At 34.9% G+C, this 19,489-nt stretch overlaps 1 protein-coding gene across 4 annotated transcripts in view; it reads right to left on the bottom strand.

The window, feature by feature from the left end:
• The window catches only part of LOC134374796 (CWF19-like protein 2), a 97,691-nt gene that overhangs the window by 44,657 nt on the left and 33,545 nt on the right, over positions 1–19,489 (bottom strand). For all 4 annotated transcript variants that reach the window (XM_063092796.1, XM_063092794.1, XM_063092793.1 and 1 more), the window contains 2 exons: positions 18,332–18,424; positions 1,691–1,807 (listed from right to left, as the gene is read on the bottom strand). In XM_063092796.1, the coding sequence (XP_062948866.1) occupies positions 1,691–1,807; positions 18,332–18,424 (210 nt within the window). The remainder of the gene's footprint in view (positions 1–1,690; positions 1,808–18,331; positions 18,425–19,489) is intronic.

Genomic DNA, 19,489 nt, shown 5'->3' on the forward strand with positions numbered 1-19,489 from the left:
CCTCATCAGAAACTGAATCTGCCAGCACTCTGATCTTGGACTTCCTACTCCCCAGACTATGAGAAATAAATTTCTGTTTTTTAAGCCACCCAGTCAATGCTATTCTGTTATAGTAGCCTGAACTAACCACTGAACTGACCAAGACACCCACTTCTTTTTCTTTTTTTCTCACAAAAATTTAATATATGTTTGAGGATTTTCAAAGAGCAAGATTATATATGATAAAAATTAGGAAAGCAAACAAGCAGAAAATTTGTAGCAGATGAAAGAAAATTAGTACATATGGCAAAATATTCAACCTCACAAATTATTTTAAATGCTGGCTGAAACATCAATGATGTACCATTTTATAACTACTAAATCAGAACTTAACAGCCAGTACTAATACTGTGGTTAAACAGACATACTATACTTTGTAAGTAACAAAAAATACCTACCTACTTCTAATTATCAAATCCTTCTTTTATAAACAGCTTTCTCAGAAACAAGGCTGATATTCTGATCACCATCTAATTCAGTCCTGGGTTTTCCTTTCAGTTGGTTCCGTACCCAGGTGTGGAAAAGAAAAGTGCTATTTATTTCCTCCCAAATCAAATCTCCCCAGTGCTGCTCTCATATCCCCTTATCCAAAAAAAAAAAACCTGGTCTTCAACTTCTTTAAGATCTTTGGAAGCGGGGTCCCACTACTTTTCCCAACATTATTACTCTTGTCTTCACTAGCTTAACCCACACATTCCATGACTTCAATCACCCATTTCTGGCCCTCTGGCCCTTCATTATACCCAAAGAGCAAACCCCAATACTGAACGAATGTGTCTGCCTTCTTTATTCCTATACCTAAATTGCTCACTAATACACAACTCAAAAAGGGCAATCAATGCCTTCTGGCAATGTATTTATGGATCCCAAGTCAGTTCTGTCATTTCATATAATTCAAATCTTTGCTATTCTCCTGCCACACCTCCTCTCCAGCCCCCTAATTCCTCCCATTACATTAGCAGAGGTATCCATTCCACTTCTATTTGTGGAATTAATTAATTAGTATTTCCAGCAGCATAGGCATTCAACAGGCAAATAATAAACAGCTGAAAGAAAAATTCCAAATGAGCAATTCTTTTGTGTACCCAATTATCACTTGTATGATCTTTCACATTTACAACAGTAAACCTAACTTGGGAAAACTGAATATGTTGTTTTTGCCATCTCAAGAGCCTCAAGGTAGTGCTAAAAACTAATTTCTAAAGCTAGAAGATGAACAATAAAATTCGGATTATTAAGGATCACAGCACCTACATAATTAACACATTACTGTGTATGGATACCCCACCACCAGGTCTCATATTAGCTGTCTAACACAGGTAACAGGTCTGGGAGACCAAGGTTTTCCCTAAGAGCTATGGTAAGTATGTAAAAAGAAACTAATAACACCGCCAAAGAAATGTACACTAAAATTAAAATTGCCTTAAACATTCAATATTCACTATTATTTGAAAAAATGCAGTTGAATGAGATCTCATTTTGTAAAAGGCAAAGGGATAAAACTAAGAATAAAAGCAATAACATAATTTACTGCCTTCTAACATCTGTTTTAGAAAGCTACATTTCAGAAAATATTCTGTAGTCTGATGCAACAAAATCCCCACAAGGAAGAAAGGAATTCTGGATTAACAAACACATATATTAAACATACCATCTGTCTCTTCCTTCTTCCTCCTTTTGATTCCAGAGGTTTTCGTGGTGTGTTTACAGGCCATACTCTTCCAGACTGATCTGTTCTGACAAGGATCACTTCTTGCTGATCTTCATTCTACGGAAAATTTAGAGATAATTTGAAATTATCCTGAAGAGTGTTGAATGCTTATATTTAATAACAAAAAAAAAAGCATTAAAAAGATTAAAGTTTTCACATAATATTATGGATGTCTTAAGTCTCCTGGATTTTCTTTACTTACTGTACAATAAAATGACTATAATTTTTTCAGGAAAAGGGTGGGAAAAATCCCAAAGTTTATTATTTTAAAAAAAGCAATCACAGAGGTAAACTTCAAATAAAGTTTTCATTTAGACAATATCAAAAGATGACAAAGTACCAATAGTCCATCAGGCATTGCATGACAATGCCCATCACTTATGCAGCAGATGTCATGTTTAATGGATATTACTGAAATTTAAAGATCCTACTAAAACTTGATTATAAAAAATAAAGCAACTAAATGACAAAACAAACTTGCAAAATTAATAATTATAATGATACTCCACACAACTTCTGTTCTTCCTATTTAACAGCCCTCAAATGCTTTCCGCTTCTCTGACTCTTCAGAAGAATTTATATGCCACACATTTTCAAGCCATAATCTTTTATCCTACAAACTTTTAGCCAAATGCACACCTGGCACAGTACAGAATAAGAGTAAAATTTATTCAACAATGAAAATGGAATATTACTGGAAAGGTTCTAATGAAGAATCAATAAAAAATAATAGGGAATGAATTCATTAAAAATCAATTTAAACAAGACCAACCAAATTATTCACATTTCAATTTTCTTCTCAAATCAGGATCAAATACAAAAAAGTCAATTTCAATTCCATTTAATAAAGGTTTAGTTCCCCTGATGAAACAGAGGGAAAGAATAAGAAGGTACTTCAAAAAGTTTACAGAAAGATTCATATTATCTTTTCATTCCACTTTTCCACAAACTGTCTGAAGTACATTCAAACATACCTATAATTAATCTTACTGATTCTCAATACTAACAGGTAGCAAAGATTATTTACCACTACTTTTCTTCCTCAATGAATTAATTAACATTAACTAATGAAGTGTCATATTTAAAAGGATCTCTCTACTCATTCTCTTACTGGATAATAGAGATGGGCAAGAAACTACAATCTGACTTCTAACAATCTGACTTCTAACTTTATCAGGCTGCTAAAGTTGATCTCCCTAAGGAATTTCAAATTATTAAATCTAATAAATACTTACAAATGATCATCTTCCTTAATTTGAAAGCATTTGATTCTGTTTATTACCTTCTCTAGCCTGAAACTCTTCTTATTCCAGTTTTAAATACTCTAATGTCTCCTGGTTCTGCCTTTATCTCTCTGACGCATTCATTCATCAAATATTTTCGAAAGTGCCTAGGTTATGTTAGTAGCCAAAAGAAATATAGCCCCTGCCCTCAAGAAGCTTATAGCCTCGTGGAGGAATTACTCCTTACATGATTATCAAAATAAAGAAAGTCACTTTCATTTTCTCATCCATTTCCAGCTCTCTCTAAAATGCTGATTCCAAACTTTCTTGGTTTCCAACCTTCCATCCTGAAACCTAACTATCACTCATATTGCCAAAAAGGTCATTGTGTTAAACACATATATAATCATACCATTCTTTGCTTAAAAATCTGCAGGGACCACATATCACCTAGGATGGCCCAGAGACCAGTGCAAGCCTGAGAATTACCAGCCATGAAATATTTGTTATTCCTAATCCATGATGAGGTACATAAAGAAATTCAGTGTTTATAAATTTTAAAACAATTATCTAGAATAATGTTATGTTGGTTCAATCTAAATTTTAAAATGTAAGACCTGTATTTCATATGTCTATTTCATTTTTCTATAATTCATTTTTATTGTATTTTATAAAACTATTCGTACATGATGGCCTGGGAAGTTTAAAAATATATGTGTGTGTATATATAATCTCCCTAATCTTACACCACAGTCTGAGAAGCACTGCGCTAAACTATGCGATAAAGGCCAAGCACTTTACCATAGTATACATTGCAAATTCTGGCCCCAGACTTCTTTTCTAGCTCCTCATAATTTCTGTAAATTTACTCTACATTTTACTTGTTCTGCATGCAACAATGTATCCCTTGCTCAACTAGGAACCAGGGATTTTAGTCACAGCCAATGCTCTATACCAAATAATTTTAGGCATATTTATATTGCTAGACCATAATATTTTTAGTAACTACAGTATTTGTCTTACATTTATCTCTTTACCACATTTCCAGAACAAAAACCAAGCTATACACTACTTGGTGGTATCTATAGGACCTGGCATAGTGTCCAACAATAGTGGGTAATCAATAAATGCTTAATAAATAAAATTAACAAGCTGGTGCCTCAGACAGATTAATTATACTCCCAAAGCTAACCCACTTTCCCTTTTAGTTGCCTCTCTCCTCCCTTTGTACACTTTCTGTTCTTTAGGCCTGCCAAAACAAAAGACCCTAAGATGTCTCACTTTGAGTACCCAAGACAGAGTGCATTCCTACCATCTACTTGGCATTAAAACCCAAGATACAAATGAGAAATTCATTCTACAAAGAAAATATGCAAAAATATTTTCATCATCCATATAATTTACTAAATTCTCTCCAAAGAAAGCAGAAACATTTCTTGATATAATGAGAGCATTATGGACACATTCTTATTTTCATAAGAATGCCAAATGCTCCAGGTTTTTTAATTATCCCCAACAACTGCAGTTTGCTCTGTAGGACTTTATATTTTAAAAACATCAAAAGTGATTATTTGTTATAAACACTTTATATGACTCCTTTAATTAATAATTCTAATAATGTTCTGGAACCATTCACTGACTAAACCAAAATATACCCTCTGGCTGACAGAATTATGAATAATTATTTCAAAGGAAGAAAGGAGAAAACAACACACTTTAAATAAAGTTATAAAATCAATTTGCTAACATAGGCAGGGATAAACCTTCCCTATTGCCATCTACAGTATTTATGAGATAATAAATGATTTTTCCTATAAAGTGCATATAACTTTTTATAGAAACGAAGACTTGTATTTTCCAGCAAAACACACTTCAGGGTCTAATCCCTCTAAATTTCCATTGAACCCAACAGATATTTAAAAAAAGACCAAGCTGCACATTACTTTCTATCTATAGGACCTAGCACAGCGTCAAACAACAGTGGGTACTCAATAAATATTTGATAAATGAAATTAACAAGCAGGTGCCTCAGACAGATTAATTATACTCCTGAGCTTAGTTGGTTAGAGCATGGTGTTGATAACATCAAGGTCAAGGCTCTATCCCTATTCCAGCCAGCTGCTAAAAAAAAAGTTTTATATATATATGACTTATATATGTGTGTGTGTGTGTGTGTGTGTGTGTGTGTGTGTGTGTGTGTGTGTGTGTGTGTGTGTGTGTGTGTGTGTGTGTGTGTGTGTGTGTATCACGCCATAAAATTATATTCCCAAAGCTACACACCTTCCTCTCTATTTTCTTTTTCTACATGCTTTTCTACTTTCTGTTCCTTGGGCCTGCCAATACAAATTACATCTAAGTTTTCCCATTTTCAGTACCCAAGACAGAAATATTGAGAAGCCCAGAAATATTGAGTAAGTCCCCAATTTTCTACCACTTTAATACGGAATATAGGACTTACTTAATAACCTGCATCAGAGTCAACAAACAATGGCCCACAGGCCAAATCTAGCCTGCTATTTGTTTTTGTTCAGCCCATGACCAAGAATGGTTTTTACATTATTAAATGGTTGAAGAGAAATTAAAACAATATTTCATGACAAATTACAATTATATGCAATTCTAATTTTAGTGTCTACAAATAAAGTTTTATTGGAACACAGCCACGCTCATTCAATATTGTCTATTGGGTGTTTTCATGATACAAGAGCGGTTGAGTAGTTATGACACAGGCTGCATAGCCCACAAAGTCTGAAATATTTACTATTCGGTCTCTACAGAAAAAGTCTGCCAACTCTTGATCTATATTATTCTCCAGCTGATACAACTAATTCAAAATCATTTTACTGATTCTTTTTACTACCTAAGAACAAGCAAGACAAAAACTTTCAGTTGACTGATAGTACTACAAACAGATCCATGCTGGTAACAAGTACAGCAAGAAAATGGGCCTTGGCACAATTTTATTTTGCAAAAATGTCTATGCTTGACTTCCATTTCAGGCCACGACAGCATAACATAAAACAAACATAACCTGCCACTACTAAAAAACTAGACAAAAGGACAAATATATAAAACAATCATTTCCAGACATTGGACACCAGGCGGTAAAGGAGTGTGATGCCTGAGAGAAGGGAAACAAGTGAGATGAGCCTAGAACTGCCACTGCTTTCTATCAAGAGGCAGTTTATAGGCTGTAGTGCAGGAAGGGGGAATCTAAACAGAGCTCAGCTTCTCTGCTGATTGAATTGGGATATAGTTTAACCAGCTGTTGGAAGAGAAGATCTAGCAAAGAAAATAAAGCAAACAAAAAAAAAATTGAAGGTAATATTAATGCCAATTAAAACCAAATTTATTTACATAAATGAAAGGCAATCATAACATACTATTTGGCTTAGCAGTGTTTAGAAATATAGAAGTAAAGCCAGAAGAAACAGCTAAGAACTAAAAGATGCTAGAAACGTGTAGAAAGGGCTCAAGGAATTATTATTATTACAGGTAGGCCTTTTAGCACTACTTGTATGTAACACTGATTAAAAAGAAAAGGAAAAAAGCATGCATTGCTTTGATTCAAAGCTGTTATTAAAAAGTAAATGTTTGGGGCTGGCCCGTGGCTCACTTGGGAGAGTGTGGCGCTGATAACACCATGGATTCAGATCCCTATATAGGGATGGCTGGTTAGCTCACTTGGAAGCTGACAGACAACACCAAGTCAAGGGTTGAGATCCCCTTACTGATCATCTTTAAAAAAAAAAAAAAAAAAAGTAAATGATTGAAAGCCCTTTCTAGCATTTTTAGAAATAAAGCAAAACTCTTCCACTAGAGCAGGTTTTCATACCAGTGGTCCATGAACTTCTAGAGGTTCAAGACAGTATTTCACAATTTTGTCATCACTGAAGGCCATATAGCATCTGTTTCAACTTTTGTTTTTCAAACTTTCAATAAATAAGCAGTTATTATATTCTTAGTGTTTTCATAACTTTTGAACAATGTCCTCTGTATCTCTAGTTACAGCTATAGTCACATTACAAGAGAGCAGGTTGTTCACTACACACAAGTACCCGGCCAAGGGAACGAGTTGACTGAACACCGAGCTACATTCCAATCACTGAGATGTGTGTCTTAGCACAAAGCTATTTTTTAATTTGTACAAAGGTATTCCCAGAAGTGCATCTACGCAAAGAAAGCATCTTTTTCTGACCCCAGGCAGGCACCATGAGGGCTGAAAGTAGCCCTAAGTTATATCCCCCTTTCCTAATTCTTAATGCTGTTTGTCTTCCCTTTTTTTTTTTTTTTTTTCCCTTGATCAGCCTTCCTAGAGGCTTGCTTATTTTATTAGTTTTTTCAAAGTATAAACTCGGGTTTCTGATCATTTCTATTTATTTTTGGGTTTCTATTTCAGTAATTTCAACTTTTATCTATCCTTCATATTTTCCATCTGTTCTTGAATACATTTTCTTTCATCTCCTCTGTGTTGAGTTATTGGCTAATGCAATAGGCATTATTCTATTTGGTTGTTAATTATTATTAAGCTATTAATCTTATTATTAATCATTATATCAATTATTGAGTATTAATAATTATTCACTATAACTTAATTTTATATTTAATTCAAAGAATTATACATAGAAGATTTACTAAGTATTTCTGAGCAGACAGGAACATAACAAACACTATAAGTTTCCCTGATTCACTGTGATATTATTTCAAGCGTTTTTTCCTTTTCTTTCCTTTTTCTTTTTCAGTGTTCAGTTTCATTCAACTTATCTTAGTTTTTCTTCCTCATAAATCTTTTGTTAGCAACTGTCTACTACAATTATTCCAGTCAAAACCTCTTTGGTACCTGCATACCTATTATGCACTATGAAACTGGAAACTGCATTTTTAGTTTTCCTAAAAGCACATTAAATTTGACTTCTAAATATCTTCAACAATTGGTTATGCATTCTACAATACAGTTAAAAGTAATTTTTAAACAAATACAAGGATAAAAATTTACTTTGAAGTTGATTTGTTTCCCTTAAAATGCTTTCCATTTAAACTACAAATACACAATATAAATATGTGACATCATCTTTCCACCCTCTCCCACAAAAAGAAAATCAGGAAAGAACATGTAAGAATCAAACCCTTCAAGAGAACACATAAGTCTCAAATGCTACTAAGTAGTAAAAGGACTCACTATTTTTCATATGGAGTAACATTTCATTTTCCCCTTAAATTTAATTATATGGCAGAAAAAAAGAATGAAATGCTGATAGTAGACTTAGAAAAAAACTAATAAGCATGTGGAGGAATAGAAGCAAACTGGTGGAGGAGAGAGACTGTGGCTGAGTTATTCTTCCTTTTCTAAAGAAACCAATTAGTTATGTCTTCAGTGTCTGTTGGAGAACCTGTTCAAAATTTGAGGCAGTTCACAATACATAATTCATCCAAAAATACGACTAATAAATATACCATCACAACTACCCAAAATAATGGCTCTACAAGTTTCTCTAAATTATTACAATTGAGAGAATACTCTTCATAAAACAATAAAAAACTTTTTTTAACTGCCCCAGGAAGCACTAAGAATTAAATATGGCCTACAGTCAAATGAGCAGGTAATTCCTATTCAATGTCTGATGCCTATGGGTCAGCACTCCCACCTAGGATGACACTTAGCCGCCATGCTAAAGATCATTCATATGGCATACAAATAAATCTTATAGACAGCAGTCATAAAAAGAATAGCTTTTGCTGTGGCAAAGTTATAAAAATGGTGATAAGATCCAAATATAATGGCTCTAGCCTCAGAACATTCTCTGGATGCCCAGACTACACCAGGCCCTCTTCACTACCTCCATATTTCTACACTTTTCCTTTGAAAGACCATCAAAGCTGCAATAATATATCTGTATAATTAGTTTTATTTATATGTTCTCTTTCCAGAGAGAATGTTTTCCAAAGGAATATACAATGTCTGAGTTAAGATCTAAAGGGGGAATAGAAGGTAACTAAGGGAAGAAGGGGGAAGAAGAATATCTAGGCAAAGGAAAGACTGTGCAAAGGCACTGAGGCAGGAGAGAAAGCCGTTACTTCAGAGGTAAAGACAAGAGATGATGGTCATCTGAGACAGTGTGGTAGATACAAAAAACAAATAGGTTTAAGAAATATTTAGCAGGTAAAACTGACACTTTTATGATGAATTTTACGTGAGGCATGAGAACAGAGAACAGGTAAAAGATTCTGTGTGTTACTATGAGTTTGCATTTTATATCATCTATAAAACTGTTTTTGCTTTAATTCAATTAGCTTAAAATGTTTGCTCCTACGGTAATAGTCTATTTAAAGAAATAAGCCCTCTAGTAATGCATACGATATTATTTCTAACCGTACAACACAGAAAAGAGGGATACATTAGGGAAGATTTAAAAACAAATTGATCTGTATGAAAAACGGGTACATCTATTGACCTATTTTGCTTAGCTGGGGAAGAAACTAGCTTAATGACTAAAAGAAAATAGCATTTTTGTGTACTTACTCTGTCAGAAAAGGCTATACCTCAACTAAAGTGTGCCTACAGTAAAGTGACGAGATAAATAGTGGAAAAAATACAAAGCTACAGTAATGGTATTTTAGATTTAAAATATTTAATTTAGAAAATTGAGAATGCAAGTGCCTTCTACAGAGAAGGAACTGAAAGTATTTGTTGAATAAAGGTCAAACCCCACCGCTGAAAAATTAAAGGCAAATCACAAACACAGTAATTTTATCTTGTAATTTTTTCTTTCTATTTCTAGGGATCAACTACAGGGACTGTGATACTGAAACATAAAAAATCAGTCTAGAGGTTCACATATTCTGGGAATCACAGCAATGGCAGTATACTGAACTTACAATGTACCCAAGAATCAGATCCAAAAGACAGTGTTAAAGCAGTAAGCAAGTATTATCAAACTACTATTGAAAATATTTTAAATCACCAGTCAAGTGCCTGATTTTATATAAAAGATGAGGAATTTATCTGTTTCTTTAACTATTTATTAATATTTCTCTATGGCCCTCGAAGGCCCTTAGTTAATTCCTCAATTTCATTCAAAACAATGTCCATACACCCTCTCTACATAGCTGCCTAGGGACCACAATAATGCATTTCTCTTCTTTATCGACAGTGTGAACAAAACATTAAAGCCACTGCACCATTATGCAATGATTAATTCATTGTTTACTGCAAATGGTGAACTGAATTTCCTGCACGATTTAAAAAGGAAAAAAAAATGTAGAGCTGAATTCCATGATGTGTCCATGATGTGATTCCATTGAAGAATTATTAACAGGTTGAAGTTATAGAAGGGCATATTAGAATCTAATATATTAAAGAATTGGAATTAGATTTTTGCTCATATAAAACTGGCAGTCTCCAAAACTCTGTGGACTTCATCACTCAGTGTCCAAGCACAAGTTAGATGGAGATGCTGTATAGCTGGGTTACTGTTTAAACAGGAAGCTACACTTGTGGGAAGGCCATACTAGATCATTTCAAAGATCACAGATCATTTTTAGGACTTACAGAGAAGAAAATAAATCAAAGACATTCATACAACAAATATTTCAATATTCCTTGGTTGTCTACAATGTACCAAGCATTGTCCTACGCACTAGCTATGAACCAAAAGAATAATCCTTGTCCTAAGTACTAAATAGTTCAACCTATAAAGAGGAAGAGAAATAAGCAAACCAATAATTAAAGAGTTGATGGTTTTTCATGGAAGCCAAAATGATATTCATAGATCTTTGAATCGAGTTATTCTCATAACTTAACATTTCCAACAAATAAGCTAAGCAATGAAAGAATTCCCCCCTGTTCAACTGTTCTATGAATGCAGTTTTCTTTTCTCTAAAAGCAAAATTTCTATCAAAGGTATCACAGGATTTTCCTCCACTATGTCATCAAATTTAGATAAGTCAAGGCCCTGGCCCTAATGAAATAAATTACTTTACTTTTATGGCAGTAGAGAATTCTTTCAGAACTGTTGGCAGAGGTTTGCTTTACATACATACCTGGTAAAGCAAGTGTCCAATCTCTGCAGAGAAGATGAAATTATATGTCATTTTGGTCAAAGAATCCTTAGAATAAAAACCTTTCTATTTGAAGCTTCAAAGGGCTATACAGTTTCCATAACTACTACTGAGTTATGAGGTCTACTGCTCAAAGCTAAGAGAAACTAGAAATAATAAAGACATTAATAATATAAGAGTTGTGTGCTCAAGGAGTGACATATAGCCTGTCAATTACTCTATGATATCCTTAAGACAGCAGAAGAAATGTTATTCAAAGAATATTTCTGCTTCAATTTTTTCCTTCTGTTTCAAGCCACAAACTAGTTCAACCATTTCCAGAGCACACAGATTCATCCCAAGTATCTATGTGCAGCCCAGGCTTCTCCCAACTCCCAACTATCAAAGTGCCTACTTGACATCTCTACTTGTTCTACATCTAAAAGGCATTCAAGTTCAATATATACTAATAGAACTTCTAATCTTTGCCCTAAAACCTACTCTTTCTCTTTCTTCCACAACTCAAATAATGGCCAGTTTATTTTTTCAGTAGCTCAAGCTAAAAACCTTGGAGTACTCTTTGCCTCCTGTCTTTTTCGCATGACCCACCCACTCCCAATCTATAAAAATCCCATCAGTTCTCCTTTCAAAATACATATAGAAAATATTTATGTATATACAAAATGTAATCACTTCGAACCATCTCCTTAGCTGCTATCTTGGCCAAAGCCACCATCATCTCTTATCTGCATTATTGCAAAAGCCTACCTAAACTCCACTTTTTGCCCTTACTCTCCTTCAATTTATCCTTCTTTTTTTTTTTTTTTGTCTTGGCAACTGGATAGTACAGGGATCCGAACCTGTGGCCTTAGTCTTACCAGCACCACTCTCCAAAGTGATCTAACCGGCCATCCTCAATCTATTCTTAATACAGAAGTCAGGATGGTCCTTTCAAAAGATATTCACTACTCTAAACCATTTAATAGCTTCTCATCTCAGTCAGAATAAAAGCTCACTTTGACTCCATCCCCAGCCCAGCAAGTGCGCGCTAACGAGAGAGGCACCCCACTGGAGAGGCCCGAGATCTGCAGAGACCACACACCCCGTGGTGACAGCACACGACAGAGCAGGTAGGCCTCGCCACCGCCAGACTCCATCCCCAGCCTGGCTGAGTGTGCGCCAACCAGAGAGGCACCTCCCTGGAGAAGGCCCAAGACCTGAGGCAACCATGCGCCCAAGGCGCCAGTGGGCAACCAAGCAGACACTGAGACAGCTGTGCCAAATTGGCAGCACCAGCAGCATCCTAGCCAGACAATAGTGTTAAACCAGTGGACCGTGAAATCCCCTGCCACAATGACTAAAAATCAAAGGAAAGATACCAGAAATATCAAAAATCAAGGAAGTACACCACCAAAGGGTAATTACTCTCAAGCTCTAGATCCTATAGAACAAGAAGCCCTTGAAATGTCTGACAAGGAATTTCGAATAATAATTCTAAGGAAACTAAATGAGATACAAGAAAACTCAGCTAGACAACATGATGAAACAAGGAAAAGTATACAGGACCTAAAAGAAGAACTGTGCAAGGAAATCAATGCCCTGAAAAAGAATGTAGCAGAGCTTGCTGAGCTGAAGAATTCATTCAACAAAATAAAAAACACAACAGACAGTTTAACCAGCAGGCTTGCAAAAGCAGAAGAGAGAACTTCTGACCTTGAAGATGGGCTGTTTGAAATAACACAGACAAAAAAAAAGAAAAAAGAATTAAAAATATTGAAGAAAATCTAAGAGAGATATCAAACAACCTTAAGCGCTCAAATATCCGAGTCATGGGTATTCCAAAAGGGGAGGAAAAAGGAAAATGCATTGAAAACATACTCAATAAAATAGAGGCAGAAAACTTCCCAGGTATAGGAAAAGACACATATCTTCAGATTCAGGAAGCTCAAAGATCCCCAACTGTATTCAACCCAAAAGGTCTTCTCCAAGACATGTTATAGTCAAATTGGCAAAACTCAAAGACAAAGAGAGAATCTTAAAAGCTGCAAGAGAGAAGAGTCAAATCACCTATAATGGAGCCCCAATCAGATTAACATCAGACTTTTCATCACAAACCCAAGAAAGGAATGGGATGATATATTCAAAATACTAAAAGACAGAGATTGCCAGCCAAGAATACTCTTCCCCACAAGGCTATCCTTCCAAAATGAAGGGCAAATAGTATATTTCTCAGACAAACAAAAACTGCAGGAGTTTACTACCACACGACCACCCTTACAAGAAATTCTCAAGGGAGTATTGGGTTTGGTACCTGAAAAATAACTAACACTGTCATAGAAACTCAAGAAAAATCAAAACACACTAGTAAAATAAAAAATGCCAACAATGAAGAGACAACAATTACAAAAGACAAACAGTAAATCAGAAAGAACAAAAGACACTTAAGACATCCAAACAAAAATCAATAAAATGCTAGGAGTAAATCAACACTTTTCAATAACAACTCTTAATGTAAAAGGATTAAATTCCCCACTCAAAAGACACAGACTGGCTGACTGGATTAAAAAGGAGGACCCAACTACATGCTGGCTTCAAGAGACCCACCTCACCTATAAAGACTCACATGGACTAAGAGTCAAAGGATGGAAAAAGATTTACCATGCAAACAAAAATGAAAAACAAGCTGGAGTAGCTATTCTTATGTCTGATAAAATAGACTTTAAACTAAAAGCCATAAAAAGAGATCATGAGGGCCACTACATAATGATAAAAGGATTGATCCATCAAGAAGACATAACAGTCATAAATATATACACACCCAATGTCGGAGCAACCAGATTTATAAAGCAAACTCTATTAGACCTAAAGAAGGAAATAGACACTAATACCATAATAGCAGGCGACCTGAACACCTGACTATCAATATTGGACAAATCATCTAGGCAAAGAATCAGCAGAGAAACACAAGATCTAAACAACACTCTAGACCAATTGGAGTTGGCAGATATCTACAGAACATTCCATCCGACAACCTCAGAATATTCATTCTTCTCATCAGCACATGGATCATTCTCAAGGAGAGATCACATGTTAGGTCACAAATCAAGTCTCAACAAATTCAAAAAATTGGAATTATCCCATGTATTTTTTCAGATCACAATGGATTAAAATTAGAAATCAATAACAAATGAAATTCTGGAAACTACACAAACACATGGAAATTAAATAGCATTCTACTTAATGACATACGGGTCCAAGAAGAAATCAAAAAATTTACTAAAACTAATGAAAACAATGATACATCATACGAAAACCTGTGGGATACTGCAAAAGCAGTACTAAGGGGGAAATTTATCACATTAAATGCTTACTTCCAAAGAATGGAAAGATTGCAAGTGAACAACCCAACACTTCACCTTAAAGAACTAGAAAAACAAGAACAATCCAAACCTAAAGTTAGCAGATGAAAAGAAATCATTAAGATCAGAGCAGAACTTAATGAAATTGAAACCCAAAAAACAATTCAAAAGATCAATGAATCAAAAAGTTCGTTTTTTGAAAAGATGAATAAAATTGACAAACCATTAGCATGGCTAACTAAAAAAAGAAGAGAGAAGACCCAAATAACAAAAATTAGAAATGAAAAGGGTGATATTAGAACTGATACCTCAGAAGTACAAGGAATCGTTAGAGACTACTATAAACAACTATATGCCAATAAATTTGAAAATCTGGAGGAAAGCAATAAATTTCTGGACACATGCAAACTAACAAAACTGAGCCAAGACAATGTAGAAAATCTGAACAGTCCAATAACAATAAAAGAGATTGAAGCTGTTATCAAAAGGCTCCCAACAGAGAAAAGCCCAAGACCAGATGGATTCACAGTAGAATTCTACCAAACATTCAAAGAGGAATTGGTATCAATTCTCTACAAACTATTCCAAAAGACTGAAACAGACGCAATTCTCCCAAACTCATTCTATGAAGCAAACATCACCCTGATACCAAAACCAGCTAAAGATACAACTAAAAAAGAAAACTACAGGCCAATACCCTTGATGAATATAGACGCAAAAATCCTCAATAAAATACTAGCTAACAGAATACAGCAACACATACACAAAATTATACACCATGATAAAGTGGGATTCATCCCAGGGATGCAAGGTTGGTTTAACATATGCAAATCAATAAATGTGACACACCATATCAATAAAATCAAACACAAGGACCACATAATCATCTCTAGAGATGCTGAAAAAGCATTTGATAAAATTCAACACTTGTTCATGATAAAGACTCTTTACAAGTTAGGTACGGATGGAAAGTATCTCAACATAATTAAAGCCATAGATGATAAACCCACTGCCAATATCCTGAATGGGGAAAAGCTGAAAGCTTTTCCTTTAAGAACAGGAACTAGACAAGGATGCCCACTGTCACCACTCCTATTCAACACAGTGTTGGAAGTACTAGCTAGAGCAATCAGAGAAGGAAATAAAAGGCATCCAAATTGGAAAAGATGAAGTGAAACTGTCCCTGTTTGCAGATGACATGATCCTACATATCAAACAGCTTAAAGCCTCAATGAAAAAACTCTTGGAGTTGATAAACAATTTTGGCAAAGTTGCAGGATACAAAACCAACACCCAAAAATCGTAGTATTTCTATTCTCCAATAGTGAATATGCAGGAAGAGAAATCAAGAAAGCTTGCCTATTAACAATAGCCACCAAAAAAATAAAATACTTAAGAATAGAGTTAACCAAGGAGGTGAAAAATCTTTATAATGAGAACTGCAAACCACTCCTGAGAGAAATTGGAGAGGACACAAAAAGATGGAAAGATATCCCATGCTCTTGGACTGGAAGAATCAACATTGTGAAAATGTCCATACTACCCAAAGTGATATACAAATTCAATGCAATCCCCATCAAAATTCCAAAGACATTTTTCTCAGAAATGGAAAAAACTATGCAGACATTTATATGGAATAACAAAAGGCCACGCATAGCCAAAACATTCTGAGCAAAAAAAATAAAGCTGGAGGCATAAGAGTACCTGACTTTAAACTATACTACAAAGCTATAAAAACCAAAACAACATGGTATGGGCATAAAAACAGACACACTGATCAATAGAACAGAATAGAGAATCCAGAAATCAACCCACACACCTCCAGCCATCTGATCTTTGACAAAGGCACCAAGCCTATACACTGAGGAAGAGACTGCCTCTTCAGCAAATGGTGCTGGGATAACTGGATATCTATATGCAGGAGAATGAAACGAGACCCATACCTCTCACTATATACTAAAATCAACTCAAAATGGTTTAAAGACTTAAATATCCACCCTGATACAATAAACTTTCTTAAAGAAAACATAGGAGAAACACTTCAGGAAGTAGGACTGGGCACAGACTTCATGAATACAACCCCAAAAGTACAGGAAGCCAAAGGAAAAATAAACAAATGGGATTATATCAAACTAAAAAGCTTCTGCACAGTAAAAGAAACAATTAACAGAGTGAAAAGACAACCAACAGAGTAGGAGAAAATATTTGCAAAATATACATCTGACAAAGGATTAATATCCAGAATATACAAGGAACTGAAACAACTTTATGACAAAAAAACAAGTAACCCAATTAAAAAATGGGCAAAAGAGCTAAATAGGCATTTCTCAAAGGAAGATATACGAATGGCCAATAGACACATGAGAAAATGCTCAACATCACTCAGCATTCAGGAAATGCAAATCAAAACCACACTGAGATACCATCTCGCCCCAGTTAGGATGGCTAATATCCAAAAGACTGTGAATGATAAATGCTGGCGAGGTTGCGAAGAGAAAGGAAGTCTCATTCGTTTTTGGTGCGAGTGCAAAATGGTGGAGCCTCCATGGAAAATGGTATGGAGGTTCCTCAAACAATTGCAGATAGATCTACCATATGACTCAGCTATCACAATGCTGGAAATATACCCAGAGGAATGGAAATCATCACGTTGAAGGTACCTGTTCTCCAGTGTTCATTGCAGCACTATTTGCAATTGGTAAGAGTTGGAACCAGCCCCAACGTCCATCATCAGATGAGTGGATATGGAAAATGTGGTATATCTACACAATGGAATACTACTCTGCTATAAAAAGGAATGAAATACTGCCATTTGCAGCAACATGGATGGACCTAGAGAATATTATATTAAACGAAACAAGTCAGGCACAGAAAGAGAAATATCACATGTTCTCACTTATTTGTGGGAGCTAAAAATAAATAAATAAATAAATACACAAATAATTTTGGGTGGGGGGGAGATACAACACTTACAATTCCTTGAAGTTGATATGACAAGCGAACAGATATGAGGTTGTTGGGATGAAGGGGGGAGAGAGAGGTTTCAGTAACGGGTCACAATGATCAACCACATTGTATATTGACAAAATAAAATAAAATTTAAAAAAAAAAAAAGAAGAGGAAGAAAAGCCCACTTCCTTACTATGACTTTCAAAGCTTAACATGATCTGGCCTCCCATGATCTCTCTAGATTAGATCTCCTACTTCACTCTTCCTCATTCATTCCACTCCAGCACCACTAGGTCTCCTTGCTGTTCTTCCTACACATCAGAAATGTTTCTACCTTTGGGCCTTTAAATTCTCTGTTCCCTATACCTGGAGTGCTCTTCACTCAGATACACATAGATGCACTCCTTCACTTACTTCAAGTCTGCATCAGTGTCACTTTTCCAGTGAGAATTAGCCTGTGTGCCCCAAGTCACCGACCCATCTGTCATTCAAATTCCCCACTATCCTGCCATAGAATGTATGACTTTCTAATATGTTGTACAGTTTATTTATTTATTATTTTTATCATTTATTGTCTTTCCCTACCTAAATGAAAGTTCCATTCAGGCTGGTGTTTTTATCTGTTTTGTTCACTAATAGATGGATAAATAAATCATGAAACAAAGTAATTTGCTTTTAATGAAATGGATATTTAGTTCAAGTCTCATTCTGTAGGGGAAAAATTTAAGGAACAGTTTGACTTGCAGTTTGACTTGTATAAGGTCAAACAGTCAGTAAGGAGCAGAATAAAAGCAAAAGTTCTTGGCCCCAAACCTAGGTTTTTTACACCAGGGCACATTGGTGGAATGTAAGAGAATACATATAAAAATAAATTTTAAAAATAAGCAAACAAACAAGCATACAAACACATAAACACAGAGACAAAGACACATCTCACATTAAAATATTACCACTGCACAGTAATAGTATTACACAAGGTAATTATATACCTGCAAAGAAAATTTATTACTTACCTCTATCCCAGATTTTTTTGATGATATCTGTGTCACAGTTTCTTTGAATTTATTTGCCTTTTCAAGTTGAGCTTTAAGTTGTTCAGCTAATTCCTTCAAAAAGAAAACCAGGTGAAATAGGTGTAATATACAGTTTAATTCTTTACTACAGAAAATTTTCAAATTTTACACAACAGAAAGGAAAATAGCATAACCAACACCCATGTAGCCATCACTTAACTTCAATTACCAACTTAAGGCCTAGTATATTACTGTCTAATGAACTTATCTCAGTTACACACTTCTCAAATACCTGCGATATTTGTTTATGCTTTGAAAATAAATAACTACAAGGACATACATTTTGGGGGAGACGAGGAGATGGAGGAAATACATAATCTTAAGAATGACATTTTTGCAAGTAGATATTATAAATTTCCAATACTTACAAGCTCAGTTATTTGTAACAAGGAAGCCATCACAAGATTTGAAATATTACCTTCTTTACTGTTGATAAATAATTTAGATAAAAATACTGAATAGAATTCATTTTTACTCTACGAAGCCCATAGCAATTTATGTAAACAACTGCCATATAAAGCAATAAACCACAAAGTAATAAATTAAATAAGCAGATCTATGTGACAAGCAAAGGACATCATGCTCCACCGCAGTGGTTCCATGAACACAGGACCACCTATTTTTAACCTCCTACCTAGGTGTCCTCTCTTTCACTATTTTAACTACTTCTCTGTACTTTCAAAACTCAAACTTCATTTTCTTGCTTTAGTCATTGTCGTTGATTTACCTCTTTTACCTCTTGCTGTTGTTGTCGCATTTCTGGGGTGAGTCGAAGTTCAGTGTTACCAAAGACCAGATTCAAAGAGAAAGACCAGCATATGCCTGATATGCCTTTTATTAGACATACAAACTAATAAAAATAGAAATATTGTGTTTGGCTACCATTTATTCTACTCAGAGTATATCAAAACTGAACTTAATGATCACTTATAATTGTGTGTAAGATGAGTGCACATATATAACCATGAGTGAATTTTTCTATCAAGACATGGAATGGTATCTGGCTGTGCTATTCTGCCACGTGCACTTTAATAAAAGGGTACTTCGAAAAGTTTGTGGAAGAAAAGAATTAAAAGATAATACAAATACTTCCATGAA

Source organism: Cynocephalus volans, chromosome 4 (assembly GCF_027409185.1).
Source record: "Cynocephalus volans isolate mCynVol1 chromosome 4, mCynVol1.pri, whole genome shotgun sequence".
Lineage (NCBI taxonomy): Eukaryota > Metazoa > Chordata > Mammalia > Dermoptera > Cynocephalidae > Cynocephalus > Cynocephalus volans.